Source organism: Theobroma cacao, chromosome 3, assembly GCF_000208745.1.
Source record: "Theobroma cacao cultivar B97-61/B2 chromosome 3, Criollo_cocoa_genome_V2, whole genome shotgun sequence".
Taxonomy (NCBI): domain Eukaryota; kingdom Viridiplantae; phylum Streptophyta; class Magnoliopsida; order Malvales; family Malvaceae; genus Theobroma; species Theobroma cacao.
In genome coordinates, this window is record NC_030852.1 from 2,237,574 (window position 1) to 2,253,926 (window position 16,353).

A 16,353-nucleotide genomic window follows, 5' to 3' on the forward strand; every position below is an offset into this window, starting at 1 on the left:
ATTTGATTCAATTATCAATGCATGATTCACACCTTACCTCAATGCTTTTATTTTAATTAGTATTGTTTCAGATAAAGTGATAAATTAATATACTTGCAATATCTCACCCAAATGAACAACATTGTTGAAAACTTTAAATACACTAGTATTTATTGTTAACTGTGTTGCATGTAAGTATTTATTTTCTTAATTATATTTATATAAAAATATAAAATAATTCAAAATTTGTAACATGAATCTAATATTAAAACTATTAAAATTAGTAATTAAATGCTATTAGAATTCTTATCACAATTAAATTGGGAAGAATAAGATTTGTACCCTAATAAAATAACTCCTATAAAATACTATTTTACCCAATTATGAGTTTGACTGAAATTCGAAAGCTTGTGTTCACTAACTTTTTTGTCCCACAAGTAATATTATGAATTGAATCCAACAATATAAGGGAAAAATTAAAAAGTCTCATTGAACACGTATCTTTGTCGACGAAAATGATAGAGTTATCAAGCAAAATTTGTTGCTTATTAATGAAAGTAATTAAATGCAATTAGAATTGTTATTTATAGATTGGATAAATCTTATTGATATTTATAATAATTTTTTTAAAAATATGACAATTTAGAAATAAGATTGGACTTTATCCCATTCAGTGTTTGTACCCACTTTTTAATTTGAGAATTAATCCTTATCTGATACTATCATGTTACAAATATTATTTATGTAATATTTAAAAATTATCTAAAATGAAAAAAATAATTTATAAATACAATAAATAAAAATATTTATTTTGTTATGCTTCCTTATTATGTCTTCCATGTAGTTCTTGGACTTACTTAGATACTAAACTTATGCACCAATTATAAAAACAATAATAAAAGTAAGTTGGTTGTTTAGGTTGCGTTTAGTGCCTTACAATATAATTACATTGTAGGAAATCTAATTGCAACTAATATGATTAAAAGAAATGTGATTGTTGGTATGATAATATTACAGCATTTGGTATATTAAGGAAAGTGTGATTAAAATACTGGGAAGATAACCTTGTAACATTTAGTTTACAAGCACTTTATTAAAAATGTAATCTTAATTTTCAGAATTATCTATTATATATTAAAATGTAACTTTAATATACTTTTATGTTTTTTTGATATCATCTCTTAAATAAATTTTTCAGCAAATAACCAAGCATCGAGCAAATCCATGTTAATATTAATTAAAAAATAATTTTTTATTTGTTAGCAATTTTAAAAATTTTATACTATATTGTTATTATTATTATTTTGAAATAATCCTAGAACATTAAAATTGGGAATAATTATTTATAGAAAAAAATAAAAAAAATAAACAAAGAAAATTTTTGAAAAAAATTGAAAGTAAAAAAGAAATATTTTTATTTTTATAAGTTCATTAAAAATCACATAGTGAAAATAATTTTTATAATTTTAAAAAATTATAAGCATAAAAAAGAATATCTTCTATTTTTGAAAAATTCTAAATATATTTTTTTATTTTATGGATTTTGTAATCTTTTACAAAAATAAAAATTATTTCTAGTTTTTATCGTTCTAGAATTTTTTTAATAATGAAAAATTATTTTTGATTATTTTTAAAAATTTTAGAATTTCTAAGTATTAAAAAATTATTTTATGTTTTTCTAAATTTATAGATTTTTTTCAAAAATTTACAAATATTTCTATTTTTTAATGTGATAAAAATTAAGTTCTTGTTATGAAATATAACTTGAAAGAATAATTATGAGAAAAAGTATTTAGAAGAAATAAGAAGATCTTATTTAATAGTGTATTTACAAATAAAGTGAGAGACCTATTTATAAACTAATAACCCCTTGTATAGATAGAATTTATAAGATAAAGATAATGCTTCAAGGATTTGATTTGGTTTGATTAAATTCTAATCTTCATCCAATATAATTTATATCTAAATCTAGATATACATAATCAAATACAAGAATTCAAATTAGATTAAACTTATTGTGTCTGACTTGTTGCGTTGTTTAACTTGATCTGAACTTTTGAGTCATAATATAATAGATATTGACACATATATTCATAACACTCTCCTCTTGAATGTCTATTATATTAAGAATATATCTCATTAAGATAAAGATAATGCTTAAATGATTTGATTTGGTTGGATTAAATTCTAATCTTCATCCAATCTAATCTATATCCAAATTTAGATATATACAATCAAATACAAGAATTCAAATTAGATTAAACTTCTTGTGTCTGATTTGTTACGTTGTTTGACTTGATCTGAACTTTTGGGTCATAATATAGTAGATATTGACATATATATTCATAACACTTTTCCCTTGAATGTCTATTATATTAAGAATATATCTCATGAAGATAAAGATAATACTTAAAGGATTTGATTTGGTTGGATTAAATTCTAATCTTTATCCAATCTAATTTATATCCAAATCTAAATATATAAAATCAAACACAAAAATTCAAATTAGATTAAACTTTTTGTGTCTAGTCTGTTGCGTTGTTTGACTTGATCTGAACTTTTGAGTTTTAATATAATAGATATTGACACATATATTCATAACATTGTCTCATTGAATGTCGATTATATTAAGAATATATTCCATCAAAACCTTACTAGTAAAAAACCTCATTGAAAAAAATTCGAGTGAAGGAAAAAGAGTATATAATTCTTTTCAGGAATATGATTTTAAAATTTTATCTCATTAAAAACCTTACTAAGAAAAATGTAGAGGGAAAAACCTAGATGAATGAAAACAGTACAGTTTGTATTTTATTTCCCGTGATAACGACATTATTTAAGATTTTTTAAAGCGGTCATTCTAATATTTTGTATCGACTTTTCAAATGTTATAATAGTAAGGGTTTTAGTGAATAACTATGTTAGATTGTCACTTGAACGAATTTATTAAACACTTATATTACTTTTTTTCTTTGAGTGAAGAGTTTTGGCAAAATATGTTTTATTACTGAGAAATCTATAGACTTGGCAATTCATGTTAACGTGTCGTAAATGTGTCAGACACGATTAGACACGAAATATGTTAAGGCTAAACATGAACACGACACATTTACTATTCGCATCTTAAATTTAAAACACATACACGTACACGTTTAATACACATGTAACACGACACGACACGATTAATAACACGTTTAACACGATTAACACGATTAAATAAAAATATTTACAATTAAATATAATTTTATTATTTAAATTTAAAATCTATAATTATAAAAATAATTATATATATGTATTTTTAATAAATGTTAATTAATCGACTTTAAAGAATATAATTTTATTATTAATTTTTAATAAGTTAATAAATGTGTCATGTATACACATTTAAACACGATAACACGATTAAGTAAATCTGTTTAAACGTGTTTTAAATGTGTTTGTCGTATCTAACACGTTAAGACACAAAAATTTTCGTGTCTTAACGTGTTAGATATAATTAGACACGACACACGTTAAGACTAAATCTAAAATCTATTTAACCCGTATCTTTTCATGTCGTATTCAAAATTATCAAGTTTAGAAATCTATGATTCTCTTCAAAGACCATGTTACCTGTGGGTCTGGATGGGCTAGGACCAAAGCATAACCTTTTCAAAGGAAAATGTGGGTCAAACCCAACCTACTCATAATTTATATTTATTATTGTTCAAATAATAAAAATATCTTTATATTTATGTTTTAATCATATATATATATATGTATTGAAATTAAAATTAAAATTAAAATTTTTAATTATATACTACTTTCGAGTCAAATTCAGATTAATTTGTGTTTTAAAACATTAATTTAAAAAATGTCAAAAACATTTAATTTAATAATAAATATATGTATTCCTCGATTTTTAAAACTGAATTCGAATATATTTATTTTAAATAAAATAATCTTATTGAAACTCAATCATCTTTGAGCGAAGTTTGTGGATTTGGCTAGTGGTGGTTAGCTTGGTCTTTTCACGAAGTTAGCTAAGGCTTGGTAAAGGCTCAAGTGGAAAAGATTTTTCAAATATTTTTAAAATTTTTTCTTTTATTTGAAAGTAAATTTTTTTATAAATATGAAATATTTATAAATATAAAAATTATGTTGACTGTCGTAGAATGTTTTCTCGTCCGAGAATTGCTTAGCACTAAGATGACATTATCAGAAGAGAAATTATTTGAAAGCTGCATATTTGTTGGGCGTAAGAGGAAGACCCTTTTCCTAGTTTTTTACTAACCATCCAAAGTAAGAAAGCACAAAAGATGGAGCATCAATGTCGGATCCTGGACACGTGGCAAACACCCAATGGAACGAGAGTTGCGACGAAAAGACAGTTAGTTTCCTACTTTACCGGCTCCTTTCTCCCACCATTGTCCCTTAGAAGCCCAATGGCAAACGGAATACCAAACAATCAAGAAATGATTCAAATTCCCACTAATTTCAAATAATTTAGAAACTTAATTAAAAAAAAAAATTTAATGTATCTCTTCCATTGACATGACACTTATACATTTAACAAAGCTTCATTGAACCTTTGATCAACGTGCACAGCTCTACATTCCTTTTTATCTCTTTGTCTTCTTAGGTTGGACTTGTCTCAACAATTTCATGGTAATGTTTCTATGATCTAGTTTTCATATTCATTAATGTTTTTGACAATGTTGATGATGATCAAAGCCTTAGTTTGTGGATGGTATGATATTTAGTTTTGTATATATATGATTGTAGCATGTGAGCATTGATAAATTCAATCCATATTTTTTCATTAACCTGAAAATCTGGACTTCCATTCACTGTTTTATCATATATTCTAGCTGAGTTCTCTAATGGGTATTGTTTCTTTGTGTGTGTGTGTGTGTGTTTTAGCTCTTCTTTTGTGATTGCAAGACATACCCAGATTTTAGCAAGGTTGTAAAATTATCAATGGCTGCTTTTTCTTTTAAGGAATTGTTAGCTTCTTTTATTCTCTGTATATCAGTCTCATTGACACATTTCTGAGATGGCTGCAATTTGTTTTTCTGAAAGATATAATCTATAAAGGGTCTTAAAGTTTTTTTGGTCTTTTGAATTTGGTATGGTTTGGTTTGCTTTACAGTTTCTTTTGATGAACACAAATTTGTCTTCAAGTCATCCCTGGCTCCATCACAGAAGTCTATGAGTTCTGCATTTAAATCTGTTGGTTGCCATTGTTATTGAGTTAAATAGCTATGCATGTCTGTTTGCCTGTGTGCAATGTAGATTTGTGTATGCATATGAAAACCTTGATATGGATCAAGTTGTTCAAGAAATTTCACAGAAGTAATGCAAGAGTACAACCCAAAGTAAACAAGAAATTTTTCACAATAGGTCTCCTAGGACTAGAAGGATAGAAAAGCTTGACTTTATGTTTTGTTAACCTTGGTGGTTGTGGACACATTTATGGTATCACTAGGGTGGTTTAACTATCGAACTTTTTGCTATTGCTGTATCATTTATGGTTTATGGAGCTGAATTAAGATTATAGCTGAAAGGTCCAAAAGGACACTGTAAAATTGCAAACAGAAAGGGTTGAGGAAGTTGAAATGGGCGACCAACCACCCAACAACTCCCTCTGAAGAGACAATCACACTCATCTAAGACCGTATATATTAATGTAAGAACTTGTCTGGTTTCAGATGAAGCTTTTTATAAGAGTGTCTTTTGTACTTCTGCCAAATTTTAAGGTCAGGAAGAACATGGAACATCTCCAGTTAGTCAATAGTACGTATATTCTGGAAGTATCAATAGGCTGACTTGGTAGCTTTTCCACACCTGATTATCAGTCTGCAAGAGAAACAAGTTTGGTATTTTGTAAAGCTAGAACTAGAATTATGTGTTCATATTGGAAAACGAGCAAAATGATGGGAGAAATCTTATGCTTGTGGATAAAAATTTCATGTTTATAAATTGTCATTGCTTTAGTGTATGCTTATCTATCCTCTTCTGGTTTCTTCTAAAATTCTCTTGATATTATCATATCGATTCCATGAACCTAGCAATGTTTGTCTGCACCAGATAGTCTTTAGTAGTCATCTGAGTTTACACCCTAAGGTGGTTTCCCTGTGTGTTATGGTCTTATAATTTCCTTTCTGAATTCTTAGGACCTTAACCAAACTTTGACAGGGAAAGCTTTGACAGCCCAAAGTTGCAGCAACTTCGACAGTAAAGTTTAGGGGTGTTGGAAGTTGGTAAGTTTAACAACTGCTTTGATAAGTTGCTTTGCAAATCTATTAAGAATATAGTTTCCAAATTTTACTGTTATAGCAGTTAACACATACCTCCTCTTGTGACAACAGCTCAGTAGCCACAGTCTTGAGGAAATCTGGTTTATTTGATTAATTTAGTCAAGGATCATGCACGATTTCTTGCAGAAGACAAGGTTCACAAAAGCATCATTGTTTAGTTAGTGTGCAGTTACATCACAGTTTGCTCAAGACATCACTTATGCATGGTAACATTTTGGTTAATTTGCAAAATTCTATAAAATTCTGGCTATTAATGACTTTGTTGACTTGGTTTCTCTACCCTCGTTCTTTTTCTAAGAACACTGAGTTAGGCTCTGTCTCATTTGTTCTAATAGCAAACATGCACATTAATTAAAGTTAATTGTTTTTCAGGTCTACTTTATAAACGATACACAGGAGGAACCAAAAGTTCACAATTGAGCTCTAAAGAACTGTTTTTTAGCATCTGATCAGGAATTTAAGGCTGAATCACCATGCAAAACACTCTGGAAGACTTGACATCTCAAATGTAACTGCATGTCAATGTTTTTGAAGCAATGGCAAACAGTAATTCTGAGACTGAATGTACAGGAAGCAGATATTCTGTGTCTTTGGTTCTTTTGCACATTTTTTTTTTTAATTTGTTTGAGTGAGTGGTTTTGCTTTTGTCTTTTTCATCCTTTGCAGCCAAGCAACGGGCAGTATTGGTCGAATGGTTGAATAGTATTCTTCCCAATCTAAGTTTGCCAATAAATGCTTCAGATGAAGAATTGAGAGCTAACTTGGTTGACGGCGCCGTTCTATGTAAAATATTGAACAGGGTTAGACCTGGTTCTGTAAATGAGGTTGTTCAACTCATTTCTTTTTTTTAGGTTCTTTTGATCACATCTTATTATGAGTTTATTGATTTTTTATGTTGTGGATTAATTTGCATTTTTTCTCTAGGAAGGTTATCCTGAAAATTCTTCAGTGCTGCGGTCAGAAAATGTTACAAGGTTTCTGACAGCAGTGGATGAGCTAGGAATACCCAGATTTGAGGTATCAGACCTAGAAAAGGTATCCATTATTCAAATGAACTTTTTCTATAACTACTATTTAAATGAACTTTTGATTGCTTAGCCATATGGAAATATCAAATTCTAAATTCAGGAATCCATTTAATTGAAAGAGTTGAATGAATAAGTTTAACCTATGTAATCAAAGCTTATATTGGTGCTACACAGGTATTTACATGCACTGCTTTTCGTGTGTATTCTTGACATTACCCTTTTCATTTATTATTTTTGGTTATCTGCTTCCTTGTTTATTAACCTGGCAGAATTTTAATGTTATTCTATGATCTTCCTCCCGCCCTCCCTCTCTCTGCCTCCTTCCCCCTATATCCTTCAGGGATCTATGAAGGCTGTTGTTGACTGCCTTCTAAGACTAAAAGCACAATTTATGCCATCTGGATGTAACTTGTCCACCACTAGTACTATTACTAAACCTGGAAACATTCATGGGGATGCATCATCCCGAGGGCCTCTCACACCATTATCTGGAGAAAAAAGGTTGAAGGCTTCCTCAGAGTCAAAATTACAACGGGCCTTGCACACTCCTTTAATGTCAGGTAGTTCTCTCTCTCTCTCTCTCTCTCTCTGCATGTGCATATGTGTGCTTGTTAATGTTGCATCTGTGATAGTTTACAAGTTTCAAGTGGTTTCAATGGTAAAAATACTATGGCAGCAGTGAAGTAATGAATGTCTAGATTAGAGACAGTTCTGGTTAACTGGCTATATATTGCTTAAGCACAAGAATATACTAACAATGTCACACCTGCCTTATAAAATGTACTGCTAGCAGAAAGCATACACCTAACAGGTGCTGAGTTGACTTCTGATCTATTGAAACTGTATATATATCCATTTATTTCATATTTAGTTAACACAGATATTATTTTGGTTTTTCTTGTAGTTTTAAATCTTATTTCTAGTTTATGTTTAGTACTTTTTGCGCCTTCTGCAGAACCATCAGCTGCAGGACTGCATCATGTTGGACACAAGTTCCATGAGGTGTTTCAGTTGAAACAAGGGCTGTATGCAGATCTCCCTGCAACAAAAATTTCAGAGATGATGAAATCAAACAGTTTAGATGTAACTTTTTAACATTTATTATGTTTTTACATTTCTTTTGGTTAGCCGTCTACATTTTTAATACGCAAAAAACTTGTTATTTATCATATGGTGTATGTTTAATGCATTTTCATATTTCCTGTATGCAGAATGCCCCTACTCAGTCACTTTTAAGTGTTGTGAATGGAATTCTGGATGAAAGTGTTGAAAGAAAGATTGGTGAAATTCCTCATGTATGGTATATGATGAAATATGGGCGTAAAATTTAAGTATTTTTATGTGCATGTGTGTGTCATTGCAAGTAGCTTTTGTTTACATATATGCATTTGTGTGCATATGCAATTATATGGATATTTTGGTACAAGAACATGAAGACATTACCTTTGTTGCTCAGCGTGTGGCATGTCTACTGAGAAAAGTTGTGCAGGAGATTGAACGGCGTATATCAACTCAAGCAGAGCACCTAAGAACTGTAAATACTATTCCAAATCTCTTGCTTTCTATACTTTCTTCTCAGTTTCTCTCTACTGATTTAATGTAGTTTGTGGCCTGCAGCAAAACAACCTTTTCAAGGCTCGCGAGGAGAAGTACCAGTCAAGAATCAGAGTACTCGAGGCCCTTGCATCTGGAGCTGGTGAAGAGACTAAGGTGCAGAAAATAATAAAGCTAAAAAAGAGAAAAGAATAATTAAAAGGCATTTCCCAATTTAGTGTAGATGCTGACGGATACGTGTTTAATGAACTTTTTTGTTGCAGTATGTCACGAACCAGCTTCAGCAAATAAAGGTTCGAAGAAAACAGAACATTTCTTGCTGTTCAACAGTCTTGAACTGCTTGTGTTCGATTCTCTCACAGGCATCATTATTTAGCTGTTGTTTTACGCATTCTTTATCCAGTACTTATTGGAAATCTCTAATTAGTATTATTTTGAAGGAATTTAATGAATTTACCAATCATAATCTCCACTGTACCCAGTATGTGGAGGATCTTTCCTGCCTGCTATTTCTTGTTATGGACACTCTTTATCAGTTGGCTTTACAAAGTAAATATAATTTAAAAAAAAAAAAAAAAGTTGCAAGCTGTTTGCTAGGTGTGAGAGTGGAAAGGGAGTGCACCTTTCACTTGCCAATGAAATTAATCTCATATAATACAGATACCTTCTACACTTTGGCTTTTCTCTCATGGGATGTTTTGCCTTTCTTGCAGACTGAGAACTCCAAAGTGCAAGAAAAACGGAAAGTTGAGGAGCAGGAGATAAAACAGTTAATGAAAGAAAATGATAAACACAATCTTGAAATCTCAGCACTGAAGCAAGAGTTAGAAATTGCCAAAAAGATGCATGAGCAGCACTGCTTTGAAGTGGAAGCAGGGGTTAAGGGTGCCAAAGCAGGACTTCAGATGAGGATAAAAGAGCTTGAGTGTCTCCTTGCTGATTCAAACAATAGGGTGAAAGAGCTCGAAGTAATTTCCGAGTCAAAATGCCAAAGATGGAACATGAAAGAGAACATCTACCAAAGCTTTATGGATTTTCAGTTTGGCGCAATGAAGGTATGTATAGCTTTTTTTTTTGGGTCTTTTTTAGCTCTGTATTTTGTTCTTCAAAACATCATTCATTTTACTAATTTGTGAAAGTATTCAGGAGCTAAGGGTCACTTCTCACTCCATCAAGCAAGAAATTTTGAAAACACAGAAGAGCTATTCTGAGGAATTTAATTACTTAGGTGGGTTTGTTGTATGAAAGTTTTGTCAGCTTGTTTTGTTTTGTAAAAGTTCTCATAAGAAAATCTTTTCTTGTTCAGAAGTAAAGCTTAAAGCATTAGCAGATGCGGCCGAGAACTATCATGCAGTTCTTGCTGAAAACCGAAAGCTTTTTAATGAGCTTCAGGACCTGAAAGGTGCCCATTAGTAGCTTCTCTCTGTTGGGTTCTGTCATTTTGTTTATCACTTTTTGATTTTTTTTTTTTTTTACAGGAAACATTAGAGTTTATTGTCGAATAAGGCCATTTCTGCCTGGACAAACTGGAAAACAGACAATCATAGAAAATATTGGTGAAAATGGCCAGTTAGTTATTGCAAATCCCTCCAAGCCAGGGAAAGATGGCCAAAGATCATTCAAGTTTAATAAGGTCTTTGGTCCAGCTGCTACTCAAGGTTTTTATCTCTATCATTGTCAAATAATTATTGTTGGTTGAATAGTTCTTTGTTAGTTGATTGATACTCCTTGCAATATGAACTTGAATATGTTTTCAATGAGAAAGCATTGCAATGTCTAACTGGTAACATTCTTTAAAACAATGGCAGGGGAGGTATTTCAAGATATTCAACCATTTGTGCAATCAGTAGTTGATGGGTACAATGTATGTATATTTGCTTATGGCCAAACAGGTTCAGGGAAAACCTACACAATGGTATGAATCCCTGTATTCTTAAGCTTCATGAAGTTGCTTAAATATTTTTGAACAATCCCATTCAACATTATTTTTAACATTTCCAGACTGGTCCTAATGGAGCAACTGAAGAGGAATGGGGTGTTAATTATCGTGCTTTGAATTGTCTCTTCAAAATCTCTCAAAATAGAAGAAGCACCATTCTCTATGAAGTTGGGGTTCAAATGGTCGAAATATATAATGAACAAGTGCGCGATTTATTATCAAGTGGTGGTTCTCAAAAGAAATATCCTTTTTTAAACGAGATAGATGTGCTTCAATGATGGCAGTTGGTCAACCTGTTTCAATTATATATATAAATTGTTGGCTTTTGAATGTATTCCGTTTCCAAGTGTATTTCAATAAATGTTTAAATAAAATATTCATTATTTTGGTATAGTAATCTTTGTTTTCCTTAATCTGCACAAGCTTGGGATTACAACTATCTCTCAACCTAATGGGTTAGCTGTACCTGATGCTACCATGCTCCCTGTTATATCAACCTCTGATGTATTGGATTTAATGAATATTGGACTCAAGAATAGAGCTGTTGGTGCTACTGCTCTAAATGAAAGAAGTAGTCGCTCTCACAGGTTCGCATATCTTATATTTGAAATCATATCTTTAGTTTTCCGTGGTGACTTATGATTTAGATTTGTGGCTACAGCATTGTGACAATTCATGTTCGCGGGAAGGATTTGAAGGTTGGCACTACTTTATATGGTAATCTTCATTTGGTAGATCTAGCAGGAAGTGAAAGAGTCGATAGATCTGAGGTAACTGGAGATAGGCTTAAGGAAGCACAACATATAAACAAATCATTGTCTTCCCTTGGAGATGTAATTTTTGCTCTTGCACAAAAGAGTCCTCATGTGCCGTACAGAAATAGCAAGCTCACTCAAGTACTTCAGAGCTCTCTCGGTACTTATTTCATCTTATTCCTGAACCATCAGAAATCACCTTCAGGTTTTAGAGTATGAAAATTTTGTTTTATTTGCTTGGAGGACACTGATGTTGTTGTTTATCTGAAATGTATTGCTTCGTAAACACATTCACTAGATCTTCATCTATATGGTTTTATACACTCCAGGTGGTCAAGCAAAGACCCTTATGTTTGTGCAGCTCAATCCTGATGCCACTTCCTTTTCTGAAAGTATGAGTACTTTGAAGTTTGCTGAACGGGTCTCTGGAGTTGAGCTAGGTGCTGCACGAAGTAGCAAAGAGGGGAAGGATGTTAGGGAACTAATGGAGCAGGTCAGTTCCTTTGTTTTTTTTTTTTTTATTGATGTTGCATTTTTTCTCATATGGAGTTACTATTTTTAATATGTTAGGGAACAAACTTTTGTAGTTTGTTCTGAAGATCAATAGGTATGTGAACCAATATCTCCTACGACTGCTAATAAGAATTTCAGCGAGCTGTAGAGTCTCTAGATATATTTTCCATGGATCTTCCAAGAAAAACAAAAACTATTATACTAAAGAAACTTTTTGTGGTTGTCTTGAATTGGTTTATCAGAAGTAGCATGACGATGATGAAGATCTTTAAATTTTATCCTGCTTAGAATAAGTGTTGTTTTTTTCTTAATATACCAGCAGAGTTTACTACATCAGTTATGATTGGTATGCTTAGAAAAAAGTTAATTAAAAATAACACTAGTTTCTTAAATCCTCGTGGAATTTCAGAAACTATTCTGACATATATTAGGAGGGTCAGAGACATTGGGCTTTGGCTGGAGAAGATGAGGGCCAATGACAAGGAAGAGGCCAGAGTGACAGATCAGTTAGTGAATGATGCAATACTGTTAGATCTATGAATGCATGCTGATTATATTTTATATAACTTTCTTTTGTATATAGACTATATATTACCTCAACAAAGCTTTCAAAATACTTCTCCGGAAACCATGCTTTTGCCTAATAATATTCTTATTTGAAGATTCTGGATATAGATCTTATTTCATTTTCATTTAGAGGTTTAGAATTATTTTTTTGCAGGAATCACGCGTTATCCACTTGAATCCTCTTTTTGGCTCCTGAACAATGCTCTTGACTAATAATATACTTGTATTCGAAGATTATGGATAGATATCTACTTATTTCATTTTCTTTTATAGATAGATTTAGAAGAATGTTCCTGAGATTGATATGCTTTTCTAGTTGAACCCTCTTTTGTCCGTATATTCTGGGTCTAGGTATGACATGTATTCTCCACCCAGAAAGAGGGCAGTAGGATACTGGACTATTACTCAATTCATGTTATTGTCTTCTAAGTTTAACTGGCCCTGCAGATGGCATGTCTCAAGGACACAATAGCCAAAAAGGATGAGGAGATTGAGCGGTTGCAATTACTTAAAGATCTAAAAAATGGATACCCTAGCATCAATGGTGAGCAGCATGGAACAAGCTCATTGAGGTATGGTTCTTCCTCCATTCTATAGGTGGTTCTTCTCATGAAGCCAAAACTGTCAGGTGGGAAGGCTTAGGACATACTGAGAAAGCAGCTTCTGATCATGACAACTGTTCACAGTGATAAGCATTTTGAAGCTGATTACCAGCAGTCCACGGATGACGAAAAGTTTACTGAAATATCTGATGGTAGTCTTTCTATGGGAACAGAAACTGATGACTCAGCTGAATACAGTCTTTCCCCTGAAGGCATGAATTTGGGAAAGTAAGTATTGCTTATGTTCTTACAGCTTTAAGCACCTATCTAAAATTGCACATAGTAAATTATACATAAATTAGGGAAGAAATATGCATAAAAATGTTTATTTGATTTGCTACCCTAGCAAAGTATAGATAAATAGCTGGATTAATTAGGAGATTTGTAGTTATTATATCCAAAACTTACAAGCAGGAAGCAATTCTATGTCAAACGATGAACATATAAACAATCAAAGTCTTTATTTTCCTAGTGTATATCCCCCTTTCCAACACACACACAGAGACAGGTCCATATATGTTTGATTACTAAGATTTTCTTTTCAAATTATTGGTATTTTCGAGTTATCCAAGTTATATATTTTGTGATGGCGACAATTGTTTAGCTGCAATTCGATTTCTTCGGCAGATTCCATAAGTGATCATATTCTTTCTTCTAATCAGCTACCCTTCTTATAAAGTCATATGATGTGGGGAACATTTGTTCTGCGTTACTTAAAACTTATCATATGAACAGATGTAGGTAACCTTTCATGCACAAATTCTTTTGAATAGTTTTTTGTTTTTGCATTTCATTTTTAAGGTCAGAACACCAAAATATAACCAAAGCTAAACAAGAAAAATGCAAAAAGGAAGAAGGTTAGTGGGGAGAGGGGTTCAGCTGCTCCATTCCAACATATTCTTTGGCTTGTTTTAAACTTCAGCCCATTAAAGTGAATTTTGTGCAGGACTAAAGTAGCAACAAGGACTCGACTTCAACAAAAACTCGCACAAGGGCTAACTGCATCAAGAACAGACTCTTCGAGGGTTTCAACAAGTATATAAACTCAGAGCTCTTCCATCTTTATAATTGCTATTCTTTAAGGTGGATGAAAATTAGTAGACCTCTTCAAATGGTATCCTACTAAAATTCTCTTCTATTGCTCCTTTCAGGCATTAAAAAGAGTGTAAGCTCCACTTCGCTCAAGCCTTCTCCGAGAAGATGGCAGTAAATAAGACAACAGAAGTTGCAGTTGTTCACAATTCTTGTTTATAGTCTGATACTCATCAATGGTTTTTTGACTTATACATTAGATGTCATCACAACTTTGCAGATATTATCTCAACTCTGATAAGTTTCTGAATTCGTTCTCCTCACATAGGTTGTAGGCAGTTCTGCCTTAATTGGAATTTTGTTACAAATTTTGATACTTTTTAGTGCACTCTTCTTTCCCCTTGGATCAAAACTGTAATCGATGCTATTGGTTCATTGGAGTATGTACATACATTTGTACAAATTTGTATACATATCCTAGTGTTCTTTTCTCAATTTAGTCCAGTATCTCCTTGCTAATTCATTCTGCCTCTCAAACCTTCTGCAATCTTCAGAAAGAATGGTTTTCTATACAATCAAGTCTCATTTTCAATATAGTTGATGATGATGCCTGCAGACGAGCAAGTGAAATCCCTTAAGATGACTACATTCAAGTTTTTGTTTCTACTGTTTGTTTGCATTTTGGTTGTTTAGTGTTGAAGGGAGGGGTGAAGATATGGACATATGGAGAAGAGGTCATGGTAGCAGTGGCCGGTTATGGCCTTATGTTAAGGTGCCATAAAGGTTAGTCTTTTAGTGGCTTGAATGCTTTCAATAGAATTAAATCTATGAATTGCAGCCATTCATTTTAGGAAATTTCTAGCACAGGTGCTATGGTTGGGAGCTTCATGTCATCTTCCTTCAAATCAAAAAGGAAGAGGGACCTTTGAAGTCCAAGACAATTTGGCTTAGAGCTTTTAGAGGCTGAGATTTTTTTTTTCTCATTTTCTTTGCATTTTCAGTAGTTTGAAAAAAGAATGGGGAATATTCAAATGAAATTTCAAAGTTCCTTAGTGTTTGTTGGATTAAGACAGTTAAAATCCAGAAAACCAAGAAAAATGTTCATAAAGGATGTGTTTGAAAAAGCTTACATTAACATGGGAATGACTTAAAAAAATAAAATAATGAAATATAAATATTTTATAGTTATCAATATAGTACGACAGGCAATATTAATAAAAAACGATTCGTATCAATAACTATATCACATTTGATTATATATCGAAAATGTATAGCACGACAAGTGTATGACCATAAAATCATCAAAGGACTTTTTAGAAGTATATAAAGAGTTGTCTTAAATGTATCTGAAAATTCTAAGCACAAAATTTCCCTGGGAAAATGAAGTTGGAGACATGTCTTTTGGGGGCTTGGTCCCATGTAGTTTTATTATGTTTTTTCCCGGATAACAACAAATTGTGTGATTTGTTTTGTGATGCAAATGCCCAATGGACAGCTACTTGTCATTAAACACCCGTGTCAAATCCTGCTTTGTATAATAATTATAATGTCATTCACATACTCGATAGAATGTTTGTATATTTAAGAAGTTCGAGAAATCGTTAAAAGACGATATTGCCCCTAATGGTACCATTAAGTCGATTAAGCCTCGAACTAGTTCAAATAGAAATTTTAAGGTGAAATTAAGAGTTTCACAGTTCAGGAATGATTCAAAATGGTAATTAGGAGTTTGAGGATCAATTCGGAGTCAAACCGGAATTTTCATTATCTAGGGGTAAAATTGTAATTTTTCCACCTGTGGACAAAATTTGAGATTTTGAGAGAATTTAGATCACATTTGACAAATTGGAGAATGGTATGAGTATAAGGGATGAAAAATATGTCTATGGGCAATTTTTCAATTTTTGGGGTAAAAATATAATTTTTCACTTTATAGGGCAAAAGTGTAATTTTTAAAAATTTACTCCACCAAAACTTTAGAAAAGTCTAAAAATTTCATGGAAGACATGGATAAGTGAAGAGGATTGAGTGGTAGAAAAAGAAAGTCAAAAAGATGGCTAAAAAAAAAAATAATAATAAAATATT

The 16,353-nt window shown here is 31.8% G+C and overlaps 1 protein-coding gene across 4 annotated transcripts; it reads left to right on the top strand.

The window, feature by feature from the left end:
• Window positions 4,426-15,206, top strand: LOC18604123 (kinesin-4). Of its 4 annotated transcripts, XM_018116712.1 has the most exons (26): window positions 4,426-4,626; window positions 6,135-6,221; window positions 6,330-6,484; window positions 6,651-6,842; window positions 6,945-7,102; window positions 7,203-7,313; window positions 7,647-7,866; window positions 8,262-8,389; window positions 8,518-8,601; window positions 8,763-8,840; window positions 8,924-9,016; window positions 9,124-9,153; window positions 9,574-9,915; window positions 10,007-10,088; window positions 10,167-10,262; window positions 10,339-10,518; window positions 10,669-10,775; window positions 10,862-11,040; window positions 11,222-11,386; window positions 11,461-11,714; window positions 11,884-12,047; window positions 13,082-13,206; window positions 13,321-13,464; window positions 14,183-14,271; window positions 14,388-15,051; window positions 15,136-15,206. In XM_018116712.1, exons 4-25 carry the CDS (start codon window positions 6,815-6,817, stop codon window positions 14,444-14,446), a joined length of 2,916 nt encoding a protein of 971 aa, XP_017972201.1. In that variant the 5' UTR covers window positions 4,426-4,626; window positions 6,135-6,221; window positions 6,330-6,484; window positions 6,651-6,814; the 3' UTR covers window positions 14,447-15,051; window positions 15,136-15,206. The 4 variants fall into 4 exon arrangements, with proteins under 4 accessions (XP_017972201.1, XP_017972202.1, XP_017972203.1 ...); XM_018116713.1 differs by lacking the exons at window positions 14,388-15,051; window positions 15,136-15,206 and having other exon boundaries at window positions 9,124-9,222; window positions 13,410-13,464; window positions 14,183-14,208; XM_018116714.1 differs by lacking the exons at window positions 14,183-14,271; window positions 14,388-15,051; window positions 15,136-15,206 and having other exon boundaries at window positions 9,124-9,222; window positions 13,082-13,178; window positions 13,263-13,423.

What these genes read in the sequence shown, in the direction of transcription:
- LOC18604123 (XM_018116712.1), top strand. Translation starts at nt 6,815, where the DNA reads ATGGCAAACAGTAATTCTGAGACTGAAT. An exon ending in GCACACTCCTTTAATGTCAG is followed by an intron (nt 7,867 to 8,261) that starts GTAGTTCTCTCT and finishes CGCCTTCTGCAG; the next exon opens with AACCATCAGCTGCAGGACTG. An exon ending in CATGGAACAAGCTCATTGAG is followed by an intron (nt 13,207 to 13,320) that starts GTATGGTTCTTC and finishes AACTGTTCACAG; the next exon opens with TGATAAGCATTTTGAAGCTG.